A 21,774-nucleotide genomic window follows, 5' to 3' on the forward strand; every position below is an offset into this window, starting at 1 on the left:
CTTTTTTCGCTGCAGTAGGATCTTATTATGAAATTTAGGTCGCCATCTATGCCCTCAGATTGTAAAAATATTTTGTTGGTGCCCATCTACGTAGGGAGATATGATCATCATAAGCAAATAAGAGACATAAGAGCCCACACAGAAAGATTTAAGTGTACTTTTTTCCCGTACGCTGTTCGAGAGTGGAATGGTAGAGAAAACTTCGAGGTGATTCGATGCACCCTCTGCCAGGGACTTATTTGTGAACTGCAGAGGCGTCATATAGGTGTAATGTAGGTCCCTGCACATGGTTATTTATAGGTACTAATCGAATGGTAGCAGATATCTTCGCCTATTTAGACGTAACATATTTCATCTATTTACATCCAGGCTGAACTGCCAGTTCCAATGTCACTCTTTACTCCTCTGCAGGTCACCGTACATTTCGCTATAGTCTTCTAGCGTTGCAAATTTCCCACTGAAAACAGCATTATCCGAAAATGGCTCCATAGCACCTCCAACTATCCGTTGACCTGCAGTTCGGCTTCTTCATCACTCTAATCATCTTGGGCTGACGAATTAGTTATTCGAATGTTGGCTGTTACACTAATGCTGAGCATAAAGGAAATAAAGTTTAGCGATAGGAACACATGTTTTGACCTAATGCAGACCACTGACTATTTTACTTTTGTCACGGTATCCTCATACACCGCCATAATAATTGTATATAAGCAACTAAATTAAAAACGGATGCAAACTATAATTACAAGAGGGAGAAACATGGTAAATCCAGTATCTTAGCTCTGGAACAAGTAATTATGGAGCACATGTCACCTTAGCGCATGTTCCTTCATATCAGATTCTACCAGATGAACTAATCATCTGTATTCCTCCCAAATGGACCGCAATGTTTACAGGGTAAGTATAATAGGGAAGAGTACAGTGCGCCTACAAGGTCATTAAGCAACTTCACTTGGAACTGCATCTATGTAAAAACCCATTTTCATTCGGTTTAGATGACTCTGGTAGGAGGTTCTCTGGGGCTCCTTGATTTGCTCTGATTGCTACAACCTTCAGTAACGCCAGTGTCCTTTGCCACTGTTGCAGGTCTGCCACGTACCTGAGGGCGCAGCTGGAGGCTTTGGCCCAGCAGGAGAAGGCCTGCCACGCAAGAGCTGCCCAGTATGAGGCGGGAGGTAACCTGTGCTCCTGCTGCTACAACCATTTCTAACCATATCACGAACCTGGGCGTTTGCACCATACACCTCTGATCCATTTCTTCATAGCTGAATATGCTAGTGGAAACTGCAATCATTTCCTCACTTTAAGAAGAGTATTAGTAGCGACAGTTATTATGTGACAAGTGGAAACACAGGGTCTTTGACGAACGCGAGCAGTATTCTACCTATATGCCATAAATGCATTCCTGGACTGACTCACAGGTTCAACTTGTCACTTCCACTTCCTCCTTCCTTCCAAAACTCGCGGAGGCTATTTTACGATATTACAACGCCACCATTCCAAACATAATAAATGTAGCGCGGAGGTTTCCTCATCAATAACCTATTGGCGGTTGCAGAGCATTAATTATTTTGAAATGAAACTATATCGTTCCAGAAACCTTTTCAAGTCTCAAACATCTATGGTATTTATATGCAGACTGAAGTGACGAATGAAAATTTTTAGCAAGGTAGGGATTCGAACCCGGGTCTCCCACTCACGAGGCAGATGAGCTAACCACTATTTTTTTTAATCTCATTGTGTTCGTTATAGTTCGTTGCAATTGTTCGTGGCGGACGTCTCTTGACGCCCATTGAAGTTCGTTATTGATCCATTCACTCAGTTTTTTTTTTTTTTTTTTTTTTTTTTTTAACAGAGGGCAGATAACCCTCTGACCGAACACGCTGAGCTACCGTGCCCGGCACCACTACGTCACAGTGGCTATACACGCATGCACGGACTACCCTAGCATGTCTCCCTCCTCAATCCGAATCAGCCCACTCGGGTTCGAATTCTGGTCTTGATACAATTTTTTTTCAGTCTGCATACATACATAATTAAGTCCTTTTCTGTAAACAGAATATTTTCTGCGAAAATTGCACGTGACAATTTTATTGGATAATTGCTAGCGCATTGCCAATGAAGGCAGAAATCGGGGTTCCAATGACATTCTAGAATACAGATTTCTTTCCACAGATGTAATATTTCAATAAATTTGTTTTAAATCATGATATGATGACCTGTTAAAAGGGATGACCATTACAAAAGAATTGTTTTCACTCGTTAATTTGCCGGCTGCTTAAAAACACTGACGTCGGAAAAGGCAGGAAAGGCCGGCAGAGTTTTAATTATTATCATGAAACATCCTGACTGCAACGAAACAGGATATTAGAAGTTCTTTAAATATTCAGTACTCAATGCGACACATTTTTCCAAGCGTCAGATGACTTAGTGGAAACATTGGTTGTATATGTCTGCATTTTGGCTGTTCAGGACACCTTACATCTCGAACAACCTGTCCCCATTATGGAAATGGCTTCTATGCAATGTTTTGTTCAGGCTACAAAAGTGGAATAAGTCATTAGGTCCTTGTCAGGATATGGAACTGAGGCAACATTTGATACCCTTTGTCATATGGCTCGCCGTACATTTCTTCATAAAAACCGGCAGCCTCTGCAGCGTGTGACCCTGCGGGAGAAGGATATGGGGTGCGCGACACGTGTGGGCGGCACATGTGTGCTTCTCTGTCGGCACGCGCTGCCACCGCTTTTGATGGAATGATCTGGGACTTATTAGTGGACAGCTCCCCACAAAACTTCCACGTGAGAACGTTTCATAACCACGTCAGGAGATTTCAGTACCCTGCTCCTGTGAAGAATTATGCATTACAGACGTAATTACTTAGTACAATTAGCACCAAACCATGGCAGTCCCAAATAACAAAACCGAATATCGCTTTACTCGTTGAAGGTAGGACCTTCGTCTCTTTCGGCGGTGGTGAATCCACACGTATTGATTATTTTATTCCTTGGGCGCCTCGGGTTCATAGCGATACGCCCAGCACTTGTTTATGGCGATTAGGCGACCAAATGGCTTTGAGCACTATGGGACTTTCCATCTAAGGTCATCAGTCCCCTAGAACTTAGAACTACTTAAACCTAACTAATCTAAGGACATCACTCACATCCATGCCCGAGGCAGGATTCGAACCTGCGACCGTAGCGGTCGCGCGGTTCCAGACTGTAGCGCCGGTTTTTCACAGAGATGTAGTCATCCAAACTTGTCTGACTACACGAGAACCAAAATTTATTTCAAACACATGTCAGCAGCATCGAGATCCTTGGAGCATTGTATGATGCACACTGTGTTGTCTTACAATATATTTATTCACTATCAGTTTCGGTCTAGGACCATTTCAACAGTTGAAAAATACCTATTGTGACAACATCACATGGCATACTTGTTGTCATAACAGATATGTTTCCATTGTGAAGATGGTTCATGACCGAAACAGGTAGCTCATAAATGTATTTTAAGACGGCACGGTGTGTGCATTTCACCAAGGACACTGGAAGGGTCTTCATCTGCTACCCACTTTTTAATGTGATGATAGACTGTTGCCGTTTATCAATAGGCTGCGCCATTTTGCTACTGGCGGCAGAGAGGTGACATATACTATCATTGTGTGTCATTTTGATACCTCAAATAGTTACTGAAAATAATGTCATTTCATATTTATGTAGAACATAATAGAACAAACAACTGGGAATGCAGCCTCATCAGAACAGTATTACCGCTACACAGTTTCGTGCAATATGCTGCGTACATCTGTAGAGCACTGGAATGCATGGCCGTAGCACTCACTGGTCAGCGTATACAGATTTCTTCTATTCTATACGCATATAGAACTTGGAAAGAATGATTGCTTAAATGATTCTAACCATGAGGTTGTAAAATAAGGCCAGCCCGAGTGGCCGAGCGGTTCTAGGCGCTTCAGTCTGGAACCACGCGACCGCTACGGTCGCAGGTTCGAATCCTGCCTCGGGCATGGATGTGTGTGATGTCCTTAGGTTAGTCAGGTTTAAGTGGTTGTAAGTTCTAGGGGATAGATGACCTCAGAAGTTAAGTCCCATAGTGCTCAGAGCCATTTGAACCATTTTTATTTTTATTTTTGAATACATTGTGGGAGTGACAGTGATCAATGTGTTACAAATATTTACTGTTAGAAACAGTCTTGATCACAATTTATTTATCATGGTGACCGGTTTCGACCACTACTGTGGTCATCTACAGTCCAATGAGTAAGAACCTCCTTCTGCTGGAGAATCACTAGTGGTGCTCGAAACCGGTCACCATAATAGATAAATTGTGATCAAGAATGTTTTTAATAGTAAACATTTTTTTTTTTTGTAAAATAAATACCAAATCCATAGCTCCACTACTCGGGTTTATTGGTCCCACCTTTACAGTCTATGATCAACTAAATCATTCACAGTTATCAGCTGTTCTACTAGCAGTTCCTTCATATGTACTACCTAAAAAAGGATGATCATAGTTGTAACCACCAGACCACATATTACCAGTATTATCACTTTCAACAATTGGAATCAACCAACAACCATAATTTGGTCAGTTTCTAGGAATAGGCAAAGAAGAGGAATAAGTATCATTATTTGCATCACCCAATGCAATATTTGTTATATCAGTTCTTTTTGCAACATCAGTTATGTGATACAACTTCATGAACTACAGCTAAATTACCACGCAATACCTGCAGATCCAGCCAAAGTAATTGTTGTACTAAATGAAGCTTCAAGTCTGATAGGAATAACATTTAATTCAATGTTTTTCACGTAACAATACGTATGTCAACCTTCCGAGTGACCAGGGGATAAAACTTGTGCTAAATGATTAGAATACCACTGAGCACCACATGCACTTCATCTTGTTGGACCAACAATACTTATATTTGTCATTTTGACATCATCTCAACAATAAAGAGAACCACATATTTGAAATAAATGAATTTTATAAAATGTATACCACAATTTTAATTTGACTGTCAGACTTTCACGTAAAAATTCATCTTGATGACTTAAAGTACCACCAGAACTTCCACTACTAAAACGCTTAGCACCTCTTCGTTCACCAGCTGTTGTTGTATTTTCAGTATCGCTCACTTCCATTTTATTTTCTGTTGTATTAGCCTTTTTATGAGGATAAGGATTATATCCAGAAGTTCCTTCTCTGGGATCTTGATCTTACCTCGAACGTTTATTTAGTTTTGTTTCCAATTCTTGAACCGCTTCAAGTAAACCTTAAACATAATCATCTTCAAAAAAATGTGTTATTACGATAATCATCAAATGTTTTATTTGTGTCTTCTTGCTGTTTACTTTTATTCGCTTCTCTTTTTATTTATTACTTTTACTGCAGGCCAAGAAACAGTTTAATCTTCATTAGCTTGAGCTCTGCAACTGATTACTGTAAATATTAAGGAGAATCATCATACCTGCATTGATACACATTCACATTTCACTATCGGTTTCTTTCAAAAGAACGTCATCAGGCTACACAATCAACAGTCCTGATTATAAATCCTCATCGAGTAATAATATTAGCACAATGAGGATTTATTATGCAGAAATGCTGTTTTGAAAGCGTAAGCTAATCTTCTTTTGGAAGGACCGACAGTGACATAAGGTGAGTCGATAAAGGTGTGGTGGTTAACATTCTGTCTTGTGTTCATGGCGATGCTTAGAGAGTTGTAGTACATTCATAGACTGTTCAGCACTGTTTCTTGAAACATTGTAAGTAGGTTTTCGCGATTTTATTGGCGTCTCCAAGTATCTACCAATTCCGTTTCTTCAGTTTCTCAGAGACACTATATCGGGCATCAAACAAGTCTATGACATTTGTGATGCCCTTCTTTCTCTACGTTCAACACTCACTGTTTGTACAGTTTCGGTGTACTTGAGCACTATTCTAGTATGTGTCACATGAATGTTTCATAAGATATCTCCTTCCTACTCCAGCTATATTTTCTCAGTATTCTGCCAATGAACCGAGATCTACCACCAGTTTTACCTACGACTCATCCTACATGATCATTCTACATCTTATCCCCAGAAACTGATGCACACAGCTGTTAGTATGAGTTGAATTTCAGTTGTGATTTCTTGATATTTTAGTCGCAAGACACAACATTTCTACGTTTGGAGAAATGAAAAACTTTGAATTTCTGAACATTTAAAGCAAATTGTTGATTTTTGGTCCTCTTTGAAATGTTATATACAGCTGAATGAATACCAGCGTATCCATTTTCTAGCAGTACGCCACTATAGTTAACTTGAACAGCTGCTAGAATTCAGACATTACATTAATATTGTCTGCGAGGTCCATTATATACGATATGGACAGCAATGCTCCCAATACACTTCCGCTATGGATGTCTGAAATTACTTCAACATTTTCAAATGCGAAAAATATGTAAAAATCAGCCAACCGGTTGCATAGCTTTTCTATTTATCTTGACCAGGTTTCGTCACCTCTAAGGGTGACTTCATCAGAAGGTAAGGTAATTACATGAAGAACATATCGTCAAAGATGTACAGTGATTTAAGAGCTGAGTTGCTCAAGTCATACATTAAAATACAAAACATAATTTTCTTGAAAAGGTCAAACATTAAAACATAAGTAACACTGGTGGTGTGTGAAGAACATTATGTTTAATATTTTAATGTATGACTTGAGCAACTCAGCTCTTAAATCACTGTACATCTTTGACGATATGTTCTTCATGTAATTACCTTACCTTCTGATGAAGTCACCCTTAGAGGTGACGAAAACTGGTCAAGGTAAATAGAAAACCTGTGCAACCGGTTGGCTGATTTTTACATATTTTTCAAATTTGTGTATACGGTTGCTAGAAAACGTCAGCCATGTTCAAAGTTATTTGCAATTGCACTGACGGAAAAAAATAGCAAAACCAAAAAGGATTTGTGCAACATAATTGAAATTTGGTGGGGATGTTTCTAGGTCTCGAAGATGATGTCTATTGCAATTTCGTGCAGTCGCTTAAAAGTGGCCCTAGTAGCGCCACTATGAGGATGCAAATCAAGTTTGCTTTAAATATATGCTGTAATGCTTTTGAGGGTTAGTTACCTTTGAGACTGGACTTTGTGAGTTGATGTTAGTCCAGAATACCTTTAAGGCGACAAGGACACCATTATCAGTACGTCACTGAGTTTGAACGAGGTAGTGAGTGCAAAGGAACTACGATGCGTTGGACGTACCTTCTGCGATAGTGCACTGTGCCACTGTAGATTATTGCTAGCAGCAGTTGTCACGAGAATGTACGATCGCAAGGACACCGGGCTCCGGACGACCAAGTGCCGCTACCTAGAAGAAAGCTCATCGTTTTCTGAGTATGGTTCTGGAGCATCTAACTGCATCTGGAGCAGCAATTTGAGCAGCAGTTGGCACCACGGTGACACAACGAGTTGTTAGAAATCGATTACATCAAGGACAGCTCCTAGCCAGGCGCCCTGTATCGTGCATTTCACTGATCCTAAACCACCGCCATCTGCGACTTCAATGATGTCAAGTGAGAATTCATTGGAGGGCAGGGTGGAGGTCTTGCGTCTTCTGATGAAAGCTGGCTCCGCCTCTCTGCCGGGGATGCCCCTGTATTGGTTACAAGCAGGCCTGCAGATAACCTGTCTGTGTGCTACACACGTTGGACCTACACGTAGAGTTTGAGATGCGATTTCGTATGACAGCGGGAGCACTCTCTTGATTATGCGAAACACCCTGACTGCTAATCTGTACATCAGTCTGGCGATTCGACCTGTTACGCTGCCGTTCATGAATAACATTCCAGGGGGCATTTTCCAACAGGGTAACGTTCGCCCACATACCTCCTGTTGTAACCCGACATGCTCTACAGAGTGTCGACATATTGCCATAGCCTTCTCCGCCACCAGATCTCTGTTCAATTGAGCGCTTATGGGCATCATTGGACGACATTTCCTGCTTCATGCACAACTAACATTAACTGCCCCTTTAATGATCGACCAAGTGCAACAGGCCTGGAACTCTGCCCAACAGACTGACATCCAGCACCTGTTCAGCACAATGTATTCACATTTGTATTCTTACATTCAACATTTAGGCGGTTACACCGATTATTATTAATGCACCAGCCTTTCACATTTACAATATGTTATTTTGCGCTTACGTTAACCTGTGACCTTGCATTGTTAATACTTATCTATGTGACTTTGAGAGAAGTATACCAGAAATTTCATTACTCTACATTAGTTATTTTTAGGTATTGCGATTTTCTTCCATCGGAGTAACCCTGTGTCCAGGAAGACATACTGAGTCCTCCCTATCAAGAAAAGCTCAAATCTTCGAAATTTCGAAGCTCGTTTCAAAGCAGTAAAGTCAAAATGGTTGTTGCTGTAAATCTGCTACGAACAGAGGTCTTCTCCCTATTGTATCTCTGAGCGTTGTAGCACAGAAGTGTATACTATAGTGTCCTGCTAGAGTGTGTGACATGCTGCACTTTCCCTATTACAGACCTCTGCCTGCGCAGCCTCTGCTCAGTGTGGCTTAGTAACTTAACAGTCAAACTAGCGCAATACTCTTAGCAACCATACCTGGGTTAGATGCTTACACGTTCAAGCCCATTGAAGGAGATGCGCTTGGTAACAGAAGCTGAGAAGCACGCTAGTTACGGACTGAGGGCAGCCGTGAATAAGAAGCTAGCAGCTGTCTGTTTCGTATGCGGCACCGCCAGCCGAGCACCACAGAAAATTTGTCCGGTGAGAGTCATAAAAAGAAAAAAGAAAACACTTTAGCTTTCCAGTCCACCACGACAGAGTGATTTGAATATTCTCATGCATGTTAGTGGCCAAACGAACTTTGGCTAACTTCGCTTAGCTTGCCAAGCCTTATTTACTCCCTGAGAGTCGTGCACGTGCGGTCTGGCTCTGGTTGTGTTCGTGCAAGTGCGGCCTAGCGCTGGATGTGTCTTCAGTTGTAATGATCGTAGCTCCACTGTCAGAGTGTTACTGACATTATCAATCACTCTGAGGGCTTTAAGAAATGTTTTTATACACTGAGAAGCCAAAGAAACTGGTACACCTGCCTAAAATCTTGTAGGATCCCCGCGAGCAATCAGAAGTGATACGAGTGGCATGGATTCGACTAATGTCTGAGATAGTGCTCAAAGGGACTGACACCATGAATCATGAATCCTGCAGGGCTGTCCATAAATCCGTAATAATACGGGTGGGTGTGGGGGGGAGCTCTTCTGAACAGTACGTTGCAAGGCATTCCAGATAAGCTCATGTCTGGGGAGTTTGGTGGCCAGCGGAAGTGTTTAAACTCAGAAAAGTGTTCCTGGAGCCACTCTGCAATAATTCTAGGGGGCCTTTTGTCACCTTGTCCAGCTGGAATTGCCCAAGTCCGTCGGAAGCTGCGCGGGGTAGCCACGTGGTCTTAGGCGCCTTACCACGGTTCGAGCGACTCTCCCCGTAGGAGGTTCGAGCCATCCATTGGGCGTGGGTGAGTGTGTTGTCCTTGGCGTAAGTTAGTTTAAAGTAGATTAAGTACTGTGTAAGCCTAGAAACCGATGACCTCAGCAGTTTGGTCCCGTAGGAACCTAGCACAAACTACCTACCGTCGGAAGGCACAGTGGACATTAATGGATGCAGGTGATCAGACAGGATGCCGACGTACGTATCACCTGTCAGAGTAGTATCTAGATGTATCAGGCGTCCCATATCATTCCAAATGCACACGCCCCACAGCATCACATAGCCTCCAACAGCTTGAACAGTCCTCTGCTGACATGCAGGGTCCATGGATTCATGAGGTTGTCTCCATATCCGTACACGTCCCTCCGCTCGATAAAATTTGAAACGAGACTCGTCCGACCAGGCAACATGTTTCTAGTCATCACCAGTCCAGTGTCGGTGTTGACGGGTCGAGGAGATGAGTTTAGCATTATGTCGTACGGTCATCAAGGGTACACGAGTGGGCCTTCGGCTCAGATAGCCCATATCGATCACGTTTCGTTAAATGATTTGCACATGGACACTTATTGATAGCGCAGCACTGAAATCTGCAGCAATTGGCAGAAGGGTTTTACTTCTGTCACTTTGAACGATTCTCTTCAGTCGTCGTTGGTCCCGTTCTTGCAGTATCTTTTTCCGGTCTCAGCGATGTCGGAGATTTGATGGTTCGCCTGATCCCTGATATTAACGGTGCACTTGTGAAACGATCTTACGGGAAAATCTCCACTTTATCGCTACCTCGGAGAGGCTGTGTCCCATCGCTCGTACGCCGATTATAACACAGCGTTCAAACTCAATTAAACCTTGATAACCTGGCATATTAACCGATCTAACAACTGCTCCATACACTTGTTGTCTTACATAGGCGTTGCCGACCGCAGCGCCGTATTCGACCTGTTTACATATCTCTTTATTTGAATACGCATGCCTGTGCCAGTTTCTTAGGCGCTTCAGTGGATATGTATGTGTATCCGCGTACATACACAGTCGGTTATGTATTATTCCATTTTTATTTAGGTACTGGCATAAACTGCGGCTTGTTCTTTTCACACGTTAATAGTTCTTTTATTTAATATCATCAAATTGTCATAAATATTTACTCAGAATTATGAAAGTTTTTCTTGTTTTTTCTTTTTTTTTACAAGCTTTATGTGTAACATACAATTATCTGTTTTCATACGTTTATTATTATGTTTAAGTCATTTCCATGTTTGATGACAGTTTTTCGAATGGCTTAGGACGTCCACAAACTCTGTTAATTAATGCTTTCATAAGGGCCAGAGGAGTACCAACGCTTCATTCACTTTCATGAACTAGGAACTTCTTTTTCTTGAAGAATCCACACAATTTTTTTGAAATTTTAGTCATTTGTTTGCCTGTACATGTGCGTCATATGTATCGATTTCCGTGTCGTCCTTATAATTCCTTTGTGGTGCGTATTTTTGTCTTGTGGTGTATGTACCAATTGAATGTCTGGTGAAGAAATTTAACTTAGTCTCATGTCAACGTTCGGAAAATTGCTTATTGTTGGCTTTTTATTGACACCATATTATTCAGGTGCTTTCTTGTCTGTTTTTCTGTCCGCTTGAAATTTTGCAGTTGATTTTAAACTGACTCGCTGATGAGATAGAGACTTGAAACATCCGCCGTAGATCAGATGTAGGTGACAATGTAGTGCTGACTCTGTTTCTTGTCTGGTGTGTGGCGGGTGTATTTTGTTTGCCTGTTTCTCCGCTCAGTACAAGTTTTACAATCGATTTTAAACTAACTTCTCGATGAGCTAGAGCGTCTAACCTTTCAGATAACTCGAAACCCGATGACATTGCTATATTAATTCGTTTTATTTTGTCTGGCATTTAGCGGAGGGTCTTTGCATGTTACAGCTATTCCCCTTTTTCCTGTTGCAGTCGCGAATGTTTCGCGATAGGAACAATTGCTGACACGCCACCGATTTAACTCTAACCTCTCTAATTTTACCATCTCGGTCTTTTCGCGAGATACACGTGGGATGAAGCAATGTAGTGGTTGAAGTGGTTGACTCAGATAAAGAGAAACTGAAAGAAAAGTGAAATTTATAATTTGTAATACAACGCTTTGAAACGAACTAAAAAGAAGGAACTAATTTCAACTAACTGCATACAGATAGCAGTGAACATCTGGACTTGTAAATTCTTAACATCAGTGAAACTACTTGTAAGATTTAAAAAGAGTGGTGGTGGGGTGGTGGTGGGGGGGTGGCGGAGGGGGGGGGGGGGCATGGAAAAGATAATAATACTGAATGCAGTGAGTAGCTGTTTTTGAACAAAATCACATAATATTTCTTATCATTTGCAATGCAATAACACTGTTACTGATTAGGTGAACTATTCATTATCAGTTACCTATAGCATGCTCCTCACGTTTTTCGTTTTAAATTTTTCAAGTATTGTCAGAGCTATTGAAGACTCACAAGCACGAATTTTCAGGAGTTCCTGTGTGGCGTTAGGAAGTTGTATGGGGCTGGGAGACACTATTTTATACCTTTTCGTGCCGGCCGGTTTGGCCTAGCGGTTCTAGGCGCTTCAGTTTGGAACCACGCGAACGCTACGGTCGCAGGTTCGAATCCTGCCTCGGGCATGGATGTGGGTGATGTCCTTAGGTTAGTTAGGATAAGTAGTTCTAAGTTCTAGGGGACTGATGATCTCAGATGTTAAGTCCCATAGTGCTCAGAGCCACACCTTTTCGTCCGTTTTAAAAGCTTGTCAAATTAAAAAGCTTTTTTATTTAAATAATTATTACTATTCGTTCTGCTTAACTGACGTAACAGAGTTGCAAATATAGTTCTGTTTTGTTTGCATCTAATACATTGTGCGGCTAAATAAAAGATTAGGACAAATGGTTCAAATGGTTCTGAGCACTATGGGACTTAACAAATGAGGTCATCAGTCCCCTAGAACTTAGAACTACTTAAACCTAACTAATCTAAGGACATCACACACATCCATGCCCGAGGCAGGATTCGAACCTGCGACCGTAGCACTCAGGCGGTTCCGGACTGAAACGCCTAGAACCGCACGGCCTTCACGGCCGGCCAAAAGATAAGGACAGTTCGTCCCAACGACTCCCAGTCCAGATGCCGCTACATCCTTAGAATATGTTCCAAATTCTCACTTTCCCTACAGGTTTTGCTCTATGCAGCTCATATAACGTGTCCTGTTAGCCTGTCCCTTCTTCTACTCTGTGTTTATCCACACATTACATTGCGTCTCTATTATCACTTACCATGGTGACTTAACCATAATGTGAAGTATCTGGTAGAGTGCCTAGATATATTGCTTAGTTATTGTAAGACTTTAATTGGATTATGTCCTTTTCGTATACAATACAAAATTGCCACTGTAATCCGGATAATGTTACTGAGTTGTGGCATTTTTCTTGCCACTGGATACATGTTCGGGACTTGAGAACGCGTAATGCCAACATTTCTGTAAATCACATCGGGAGAATTCAAGCATGGTTAGTTCAGTCAATCCATGGCTGGTATCCTCACACATCCTGGTCTAACCAAGATAGTGCTCCACCGCTGACTGATGTCGATAGGATATAAAACTTTAATACTTCTTTTTCCGAAACGTTAAACCCACGATCATGGTCAGATTGCGTGCTTAACTTCAGTACCGTAATGCACGGGCACTCACGACACCATTTGTTATCAGCAAAACAAACACCAGCCACGCAACTCGAAGTGCCCTACAAGCGCTTTCTCATAATTAAATTTCCCTTGCATTACAGAATCCAGCCGCAATGCTTATCGTTTGTCAGTATAAGCATAAAAGAATTATTCATTTGAACTTGGGACATATTTATTTGTTTATTTCTTCAGCCTGATCTGATTATGTCCATCAAGTCATTTCGTACATCGGACCAGGCTTTCACATATACAGTACCTTTGTTGTATCACTGTTTCCTAACACATAATAATTTTAATATGAGAAACAGTATTAAAATGATTGAGTGTCTGAAGTGGCAATGTGAGTAAATAATACTGAATGCAAACTTCCTGGCAGATTAAAACTGTGTGCCGGACCGAGACTCGAACTCTTGCAGGAGAGCTTCTGTAAAGTTTGGAAGGTAGGAGACGAGGTAGCGGTAGATGTAAAGCTGTGAGTACGGGGCGTGAGTCGTGCTTGGGTAGCTCAGTTGGTAGAGCACATTCCCGCTAAAGGCAAAGGTCCCGAGTTCGAGTCTCGGTCCGGCACACAGTTTTTATCTGTCAGGAAGTTTCATAGGAGCGCACACTCCGCTGCAGAGTGAAAGTCTCATTCTGAATACTTAATGCAGATTAACAAAGTTAATACCGACATATTTGTGCTGCTGCCACTAACATTGATAATAATAATAATAATTACAATAATAATAGCAATAATAACAATAATGATAATGGTAGATTCAGAAGAAATTAGTAGGTGTTTTCTGATACAGCGGGTTCTGGGGAGTTTACACTAGCAAAAAATCCTAGATGAAGAGGATGATTTGTTTGGGAAGGAGGGTGTATAAGGGTAACGGGTACGTGCAGAAACATTGGTAATCCTTATTGTTGCTGTAGTATATATCCCATTAATAATCTTCTGAAGCTGGAGAAGTTATTTAGTTCTATAATATAATGTGAGAGGTTATTAGACCTTGCTATTGAGAAGGACTTCCAGAAAGTAGCTGAACTATGGAATTGGACAGAGGGGATTTTTCTCTGACGGAAACGGGTATATCTGCCATTTTATTAGGATAAAACAGTTAAGGTCGGAGAGAGATATGAGGGACAGTGTTAGTTGACAAGAAAGTAGAGAAAACAACGAGTATGGAAACATCTGCACTTGTCTGAACACGGCCAGGATACCTGTGCAGATGATGGTGAAATATGATCAAAGAATTGTACATCACACATATAACGAACACAATCGTAACTACTTTCAGGTGCGGTAAACTTTTTTTGAGAAAGGCCTTGCAGGATAAAATCGCTGTAATTAATAACTAGCAGTATAAATTTTTGTACAAGTTTCTTTTTCAGGTCAAGCGGAAACAGCTTTTTATATTTCTGTAGGACATGGAGTGATGCTGACGCGTTCCTGCACATCCCATTTAAGTGCTGAGTTAAGTTTATTTTTCATCTGCTATTACACCTAAGCCTGTTGCTGAACCAGAGAAATTAATATTGGCACCATTTAGGGTTAAGTATATTAGGGATTCCCGATATTACGGGCTAATGAGCGTAGAATGACCAACCAGTACCACTTTAGTTTTGGATGGGATGAGCTTTAACCCTGTTTCCTGAGCCCATTTTGATAGTGAACGCAAGTCGGTTCTGAGGGTTTCGACAGTTGTCTCTAGGTTTATTTGTTTTGCAGTTAGGTACAGCTGGAGGGCATCAGCGTACATGTCGTATTTGCAATAGAATAAAACTGCTCACACATTATGAAAAGAGAAAGTACCTAATACCGAATCCTGTGGGACCCTGCTCTCCATTGTGACTTTATGGTGCCTGAAATGACGCATTGCTAGCGAGATGTGAGGTATGAGCAAAATCATTGCACCACACTTGGCGAGATATTTATGCTGCTAAGATTGGCAAATAAAATGTAGAAGTCGGCAGTGTCAAAGGGTTTTCTGAAGTCTAAGAAACTCACCTATCCATGGCAAGTTTCATGTCATCTGCTGCATCTACTAAGGCACAAAAAGTCCTATGATGTTTATGGAAATCTGATTTGTATTCGTATAGCAGATTGTTTGTGGTTAGGCAGTTTGTTAAGTGTTCGTGAACTATATGTATATTCTAAGTCCTTGGACAGTGCAAGAAGAATGCAAATAGGTCGTTGATGAGATAATACTGTGGCAACGTCCATTGTAAGTAGTGGCTTAACAAGTCCCGCCTTCCAGGACCCAGGGAAAACACTTGTGTTTAAGATGTGGTAAAAGATTTATAGTGGGCAGTAGTGGGTCAATGATTAGCTTCATCATTTGGACAGAAACGCAATCATATCTAGTAGATGCTGATCTGATACACATGATGACTTTTGACGGTATTGCAAGTAACGCACTCTAGATAAAATTTTTCGTGGCTAGCGATTTACTCCCATGAAGTAATCAATGAGTCTCTGTTTCGTTTCTACTATGATCAGTTTCACTTTTCGTTGATATTTAAAGTTCTATTTACACCCATTCAACAAAATGATCTCCTTTCAGTTGTCATTAATGGCAGCTACCACTAAGTAAATTAGCAGACTGACACGGGCATAGCAGACCAAGGCTATTAATAAGGAAAATCTAAAGTAATGTCTGTGGTGGTAAGAAAAATCTTAAAAGCTGATTAACAAACCTATTAGTTCCTTATAATTGCGTTAGTCGGAAATGTTCTTGCAACGGTGTTCCTCTAGAGTAGAGAACCTTGATAAAAGAAACAATGTAAAAACTCTTACACAAATACACAAACTGTTGTCTCAATACACGCAATACGTCCACCCAGAATCACGGACGGGAAGATACATATATACTATGTGATCGAAAGTATCCGGACACGCCCCAAAACATACTTTTTTCGTATTAGGTTCATTGTGCTGCCACCTACTGCCAGGTACTCCGCATCAGCGACCTCAGTAGTCCTTAGACTTCGTGAGAGAGCAGAATGTGTTACACTTGTATCATACGTCTATACGGGAGTTTTCCACACTCCTAAACATCCATAGGTCCACCGTTTCCGATGTGATAGTGAAGTAAAGAGGTGAAGGGCCGCGTACAGCACAAAAATATACAGGCCGGCCTCGTCTGTTGTCTGACAGAGACCGCCAACGGTTGAAGAATGTTGTAATGCGTAATATGCAGACATCTACCCAGACCATCACACAGGAATTCCAAGCTGCATCAGCATCCGTTGCAAGTACTGTGTCAGTTATGCGGAAGGTGAGAAAACTTGGATTTCATGGTCGAACGGCCGCTAGTAAGCCACACATCACGCCGGTAAATGCCAAACGACGTCTCGCTTGGTGTAAGGATGGTAAACATTGGACGATTGAACAGTGGGAAAACGTTGTACTTAGTGACGAATCACGGTACACAACGTGGCGAGGCTATGGCAGGGTGTGGGTATGGTGAATACCCGGTCAATAACATCTGCCAGCGTGTGTAGTGGCGACAGTAAAATTCGGAGGCGGTGGTGTTATGGTGGGGGCTTGTTTTGCGTGGCACTATCGCAGCACAGGCCTACATTGATGTTTTAAGCACCTTCTTGCTTCCCACTGTTGAAGAGCAATTCGGAGATGGCGACTGCATCTTTCAACACGATCGTGCACCCATTCAGAACGCACCGCCTCTGGCGGAGTGGTTACACGACAATAACACCCCTGTAATGGACTGGCCTGCACAGAGTCCTGACCTGAATTCTATAGAACGCCTTTGGGATGTTTTGGAACGCCAACTTGGTACCAGGCTCTACCGACCGATATCGATACTTCTCCTCAGTGCAGCACTCCTTGAAGAATGGGCTGCCATTCCACGAGAAACCTTCCAGCAGCTGAACACATATATATATATATATATATATATATATACTGAGATGGTATCTGTTCTTATGGACATGTCCGAAAGAACAGATACTATCGGTAACCACGCAGCTCGTTAGAATGAAATGAACACCCTTAGCTGCTTACAGGCGTTGACATACGTCAACGGGGACAGATGAAAATGTGTGCCCCGACCGGTACTCGAACCCGGGGTCTCCTGCTTACATGGCAGACGCTCTACCCATCTGAGCCAACGAGGACACAGAGGATAGCGTGACTGCAGGGATTTATCTCTGGCACGCCTCCCGCGAAACCCACATTCTCAACGTATTGTCCCGCACTACATTCGTAGTGCCCCCGCCCATTATACTCATTACTCGCTGCGCGTTGCCGATTCCTGTAAGAGTTCGGGCACTGTTTGTGCGTTCGCACAGAAGAAGAAGATAGTCATGTGGCCTGTGAGCCTTAACTATATATATGCTAAGATGGTATCTGTTCTTTCCGACAGCGGGGGGGCAACACCATATTGATTTCCAGCATTACCGGTGAATAGCGCCACGAACTTGTAAGTCATTTTCTGCCAGGTGTCCGAATACTTTCGACCACATAGTGTAGTTGAACCGCGTTTTATTCCCGGCGGGGTCAGGGATTTTCTCTGCCTCGTGATGACTGGGTGTTGTGTGATGTCCTTAGTTCTACGTTCTAGGGGACTGATGACCATAGATGTTAAGTCCCATAGTGCTCAGGGCCAATTTGTGGTTGAACAGTGAAAAATTTAATATCGTCTTAAGAAAACACCAGAATGCAGGTATATGTTCATGTCTCTTTTCGTACATATCTGTTTTTGGCGCGGCCGTTTTTACATTGCATCTTTCGCCCGCACATTCTTCCGATACTTATTAGATGACATGTACTTTATGGATTAAGCAAAATAAGATTTATCAGAACGTCTTCAGCGAATATTCATGCACTCCAATTTCATAAGGGCTTCCAATGCCCTACACTCTCACACTGTGGCGAGATAAATGGCAGGTTGATTCGTAGCTAAAAATAAAATTTTCTGGTTTTTATTGTTATTTATTTATTATTATTATTTTTTTTTTGACTGCGCACAACTTCTGTACGTGTCATTGGTCGACCGGTTTTCAGAGACAAACAGTGTCCTTGAACCTTCGATACCAACGCACAATGCTGCGTTTGCGCGGAGATTCCTTTCCTTTACAGTTCTTAATGCACCATTATAAAGATAAGTATTTCACATATTTAAACACACATGAAAGCTCTCATCTAGCAGTGACGCCATTTTGTTGAGGCACAGCGCTCGTACCGCTAGCTAGTAGGTGCAGTGCAGAGTCGGTGAAGTTACGGTTCTTTTCGTACACTAATCATATTTGTACTAGTAAAGTTTTACAAAATGGAGAACTCCGTTGTACAGCCTTTGTTTCACAACCGTTATTCCTAGCTACTTGTTTTAACACTCTTGTACCAAGTTCATGATTGGATTACTTTGCTAAGGAGTCGAAACTAGCTAAGACATCATTTGAGTGATCCAAAGCTGAAAATTACAATTAAGAAATTTACTTTACTGAACAATGTCTCGAGTGGGTGATTATAAGCCACTCCGTTCTTCAATGACCTACATTTTCTTAGTGGTCTACCAATGAACATCAGTCTAGCGTCTTATCCTACAACTGCTTATTCATGATCTGTCCTGTGTGTTACCCACAGCTGTTTGTCGCAGTTACTGTTCCCAGCGCTTCATCGCCAGTAATGTAACCGAAGAGAAATGGATCTTTTCTTCTGTGTATGTTCAGGTCCTTGCTTTTATATACGTCGGGCATATATTACCTGTCCTTGTACTTGATGTCGATCGTCTGCAGATCTGTCTGCACGTCGGTACAGTTTTATGGCGTTTCGACGAGAGGGAGAGTGTGGTGGCACAGTGTTAACATTCGGGAGGAGCGTAATTCATGACCGACGACGGTACATACTAAAATTCACTTTTTCCATCGTTTTACGGTGTTACTAATCTCCCATATAGTACAGCATTTTCCGTGAACGACATCATGGAATAACTGGTGCTTCAACATCCACAGCCAAAATGAGTTTTATAATCTTTCTCCCGGTGACTTGATGCTGATAACGCACAGAGGCTTCTGTTTTAATTTAAAGGGCAAATTATGATGACACCAAGGCCTTCTTAACAACCATGTCCATTATCTACATGTTTATAGAGTGACGACCCCTTATAGAAAGACCATCATAAGTTTGTAAGGCTTTGAAAATAAATGCTGTGTTAATGTTTTTCATCCAAGAAGTGTATTAAAAAGTGCATTACTTTGGTTTCTCACATCTTAAACTTTGCTTGTAAACTGTTTCTGTCTTGTCAGTTAGAATATAAGAATACCTCTCAGAAACTGGACGAGTTAACTTTTTCAATCCAAGCTAAAACATGTTTTCTGTAATTATTTATTTCAAATTTCTGCTACCAGTCACTTTCTATTTTATGCTTAATCTAACATAATGCAACGCGTTTCGAACATGTTTTGTTCAGCTACAAGCGTTTGTACATACATACATACATCGAGAAATGTTACTTAAAAATAAACAGTCAGAAACTAGTTTAACCTAGAACACTTTGTTTTTTTACTGTAGCTGCTGGTGTGGCATTTGGGGGGAAGAAGGGGGCAGTGTATATCTAGAAATCGAAGTCAGTGATGTCTTCTGCTGGTTTTCTTCTTTGTTGTTGACTATGTATATCACAGCCTGTATCGGATGCAGATAGATTTGTATCAGTTCTGTGTTACGAAAATAGCGTGAAACGCTTTTATATGACAGTTGATCACTTACAGTTACATCATCTTGCTGGTTCACTTGTATCACTGGTGTAATGGCGGAGCTGTTGATTGACATTACACTATTGCACATTATATTTTGTCACTGATTTCCACTGCACAAAACGATTCGATTTTATACACACAACACAAGATGGTGGTCTGTAGCATGTGAGTCTGTATCGATTATCGAGGTTTTGTATCGATATTCTTGGTTCTAGTCAATTATTTACATTGACATTTCTTGAATATATTGAGTTAGAACTGGCTTAAGGCTGTTGAAGAATTTTGAGTTTTTGAATACGGTTATTTCATTAAGAATGTTATCTCCATGCTTTGTGTTATGTATGAAACTTTCCATTTCTGCAATGATATCCATCCTTTTACTTTTTCCTATTTTGTGTAAAATTTCGAGGTTGTCTTCCATTTTCAAAGGTTGGCCTGTGTCTCTAATGTGAGATGCTACTACTGATTTGTTACATTTATCAAGCCTATAGCAGTCTATATGTTCTTTGAATAGGGTTCTGAAATTTCTGCCTGTTTGGCCGATATAATATTTCTTACATTGGCTGCAGGTAATTTTGTAAATGCCAGATGCATCAAGACTTGTATCTGCTGGTTCTATATTGGGATCTCCTGCATGGTAACCCAAGAATCTACCTACTTCACCAACTTCAAAGCTCTACTTCTACCTGCTGACAGAGGTAGTTACTGTGTACGTGATTACAGTGTTGTCAGATTGCCAATCTTTAACGTCCGTTTACTGCCGGATATATACGCAGGACGAAACTTTGTCACACACATTTTTGTATTGGTAGTATGTGAGGAATCGCACTGCGAAGTCCGAGTGCACGAATTTCTCATCATCCTGTATATAGTTATGTTCCTTGTCATCTTTGTTATTTCAATAAATTACTTTTGTAATACTATCTGTGTTCACCTCTCAGGCATCCAATGTTCCGCACAGTTCTGGTGAAGAGTTGTCTCTTCGTCTAATTAATGATGATCAGACCTTGGTTCCAGCAAGCATGAAATCAACTAACTTTTCCCTAGATCCCCTCTAAGAGTAGCCATTCACCACATTCTAGTGTCAAGCGTGGATTCGATTTTATGCGATTTACCACAATATGAATTTCAATAGTGATATCTGAGCATTGACAGTGATATGTTTTTAACTTTTTATCCATTTACCTGCCAATCTCCATTGTTTATGTGCGATATCAGTAACCTGTTTAATCAAGACGATGTGTCCAAATTGTGGCAAAGGATGACATTGATAACTTAAGAGAAGTTAGATAGAAGCATTTAGACATTTTCGTACATTCACACATTCACTATCTCTCTCTCTCTCTCTCACGCACACACACACACACACACACACACACACACACACACATACATACACACACACGCACACACACACACACATATGTACATAAATTCAGTAGTGGAATGTGCATTGAAGTGAAACAATATTAACCTGTTAGCAAGATTGAAGTGAAATATTGTTTCTTTAAAGGCTTATTGGTAAAATTAATGATTACTGGTATATTGATTCAGTAACTTTCAAGAGACATGCAATGAAAAATTTCTTATAACCAATCATATTTTTATACTCTGCTTTCCACTTAGCGTTACGGTGGACTAAATGTGTGTCAATTAATAGGACATGGAAGTCCTGTATGTACGACGTTTCCGTAACCAGAGGTGTTGTTAGACAACAGAAAACAAAGTTTTGTAGTACAATGTTCAAAGCAATGTACATGTTTTTACTTTATAGATTGTGACGCTTTATCACAGTACGTAACAGCTTTACTACAGAAATATTAAATTTTATTTTTTTTTGCA

The 21,774-nt window shown here is 41.1% G+C and overlaps 1 protein-coding gene across 1 annotated transcript in view; it reads left to right on the forward strand.

Moving 5' to 3' along the window:
* The first annotated feature begins 886 nt into the window (after window positions 1-886).
* Window positions 887-21,774, forward strand: part of LOC124593796 (secretin receptor-like) — a 144,623-nt gene continuing 123,735 nt past the window's right edge. Inside the window, exons 1-2 of the mRNA XM_047132144.1 lie at window positions 887-897; window positions 1,087-1,175. Of these exons, the coding sequence (XP_046988100.1) occupies window positions 887-897; window positions 1,087-1,175 (100 nt within the window). The remainder of the gene's footprint in view (window positions 898-1,086; window positions 1,176-21,774) is intronic.

The sequence above is a fragment of the Schistocerca americana genome, chromosome 2, assembly GCF_021461395.2.
Source record: "Schistocerca americana isolate TAMUIC-IGC-003095 chromosome 2, iqSchAmer2.1, whole genome shotgun sequence".
Taxonomy (NCBI): domain Eukaryota; kingdom Metazoa; phylum Arthropoda; class Insecta; order Orthoptera; family Acrididae; genus Schistocerca; species Schistocerca americana.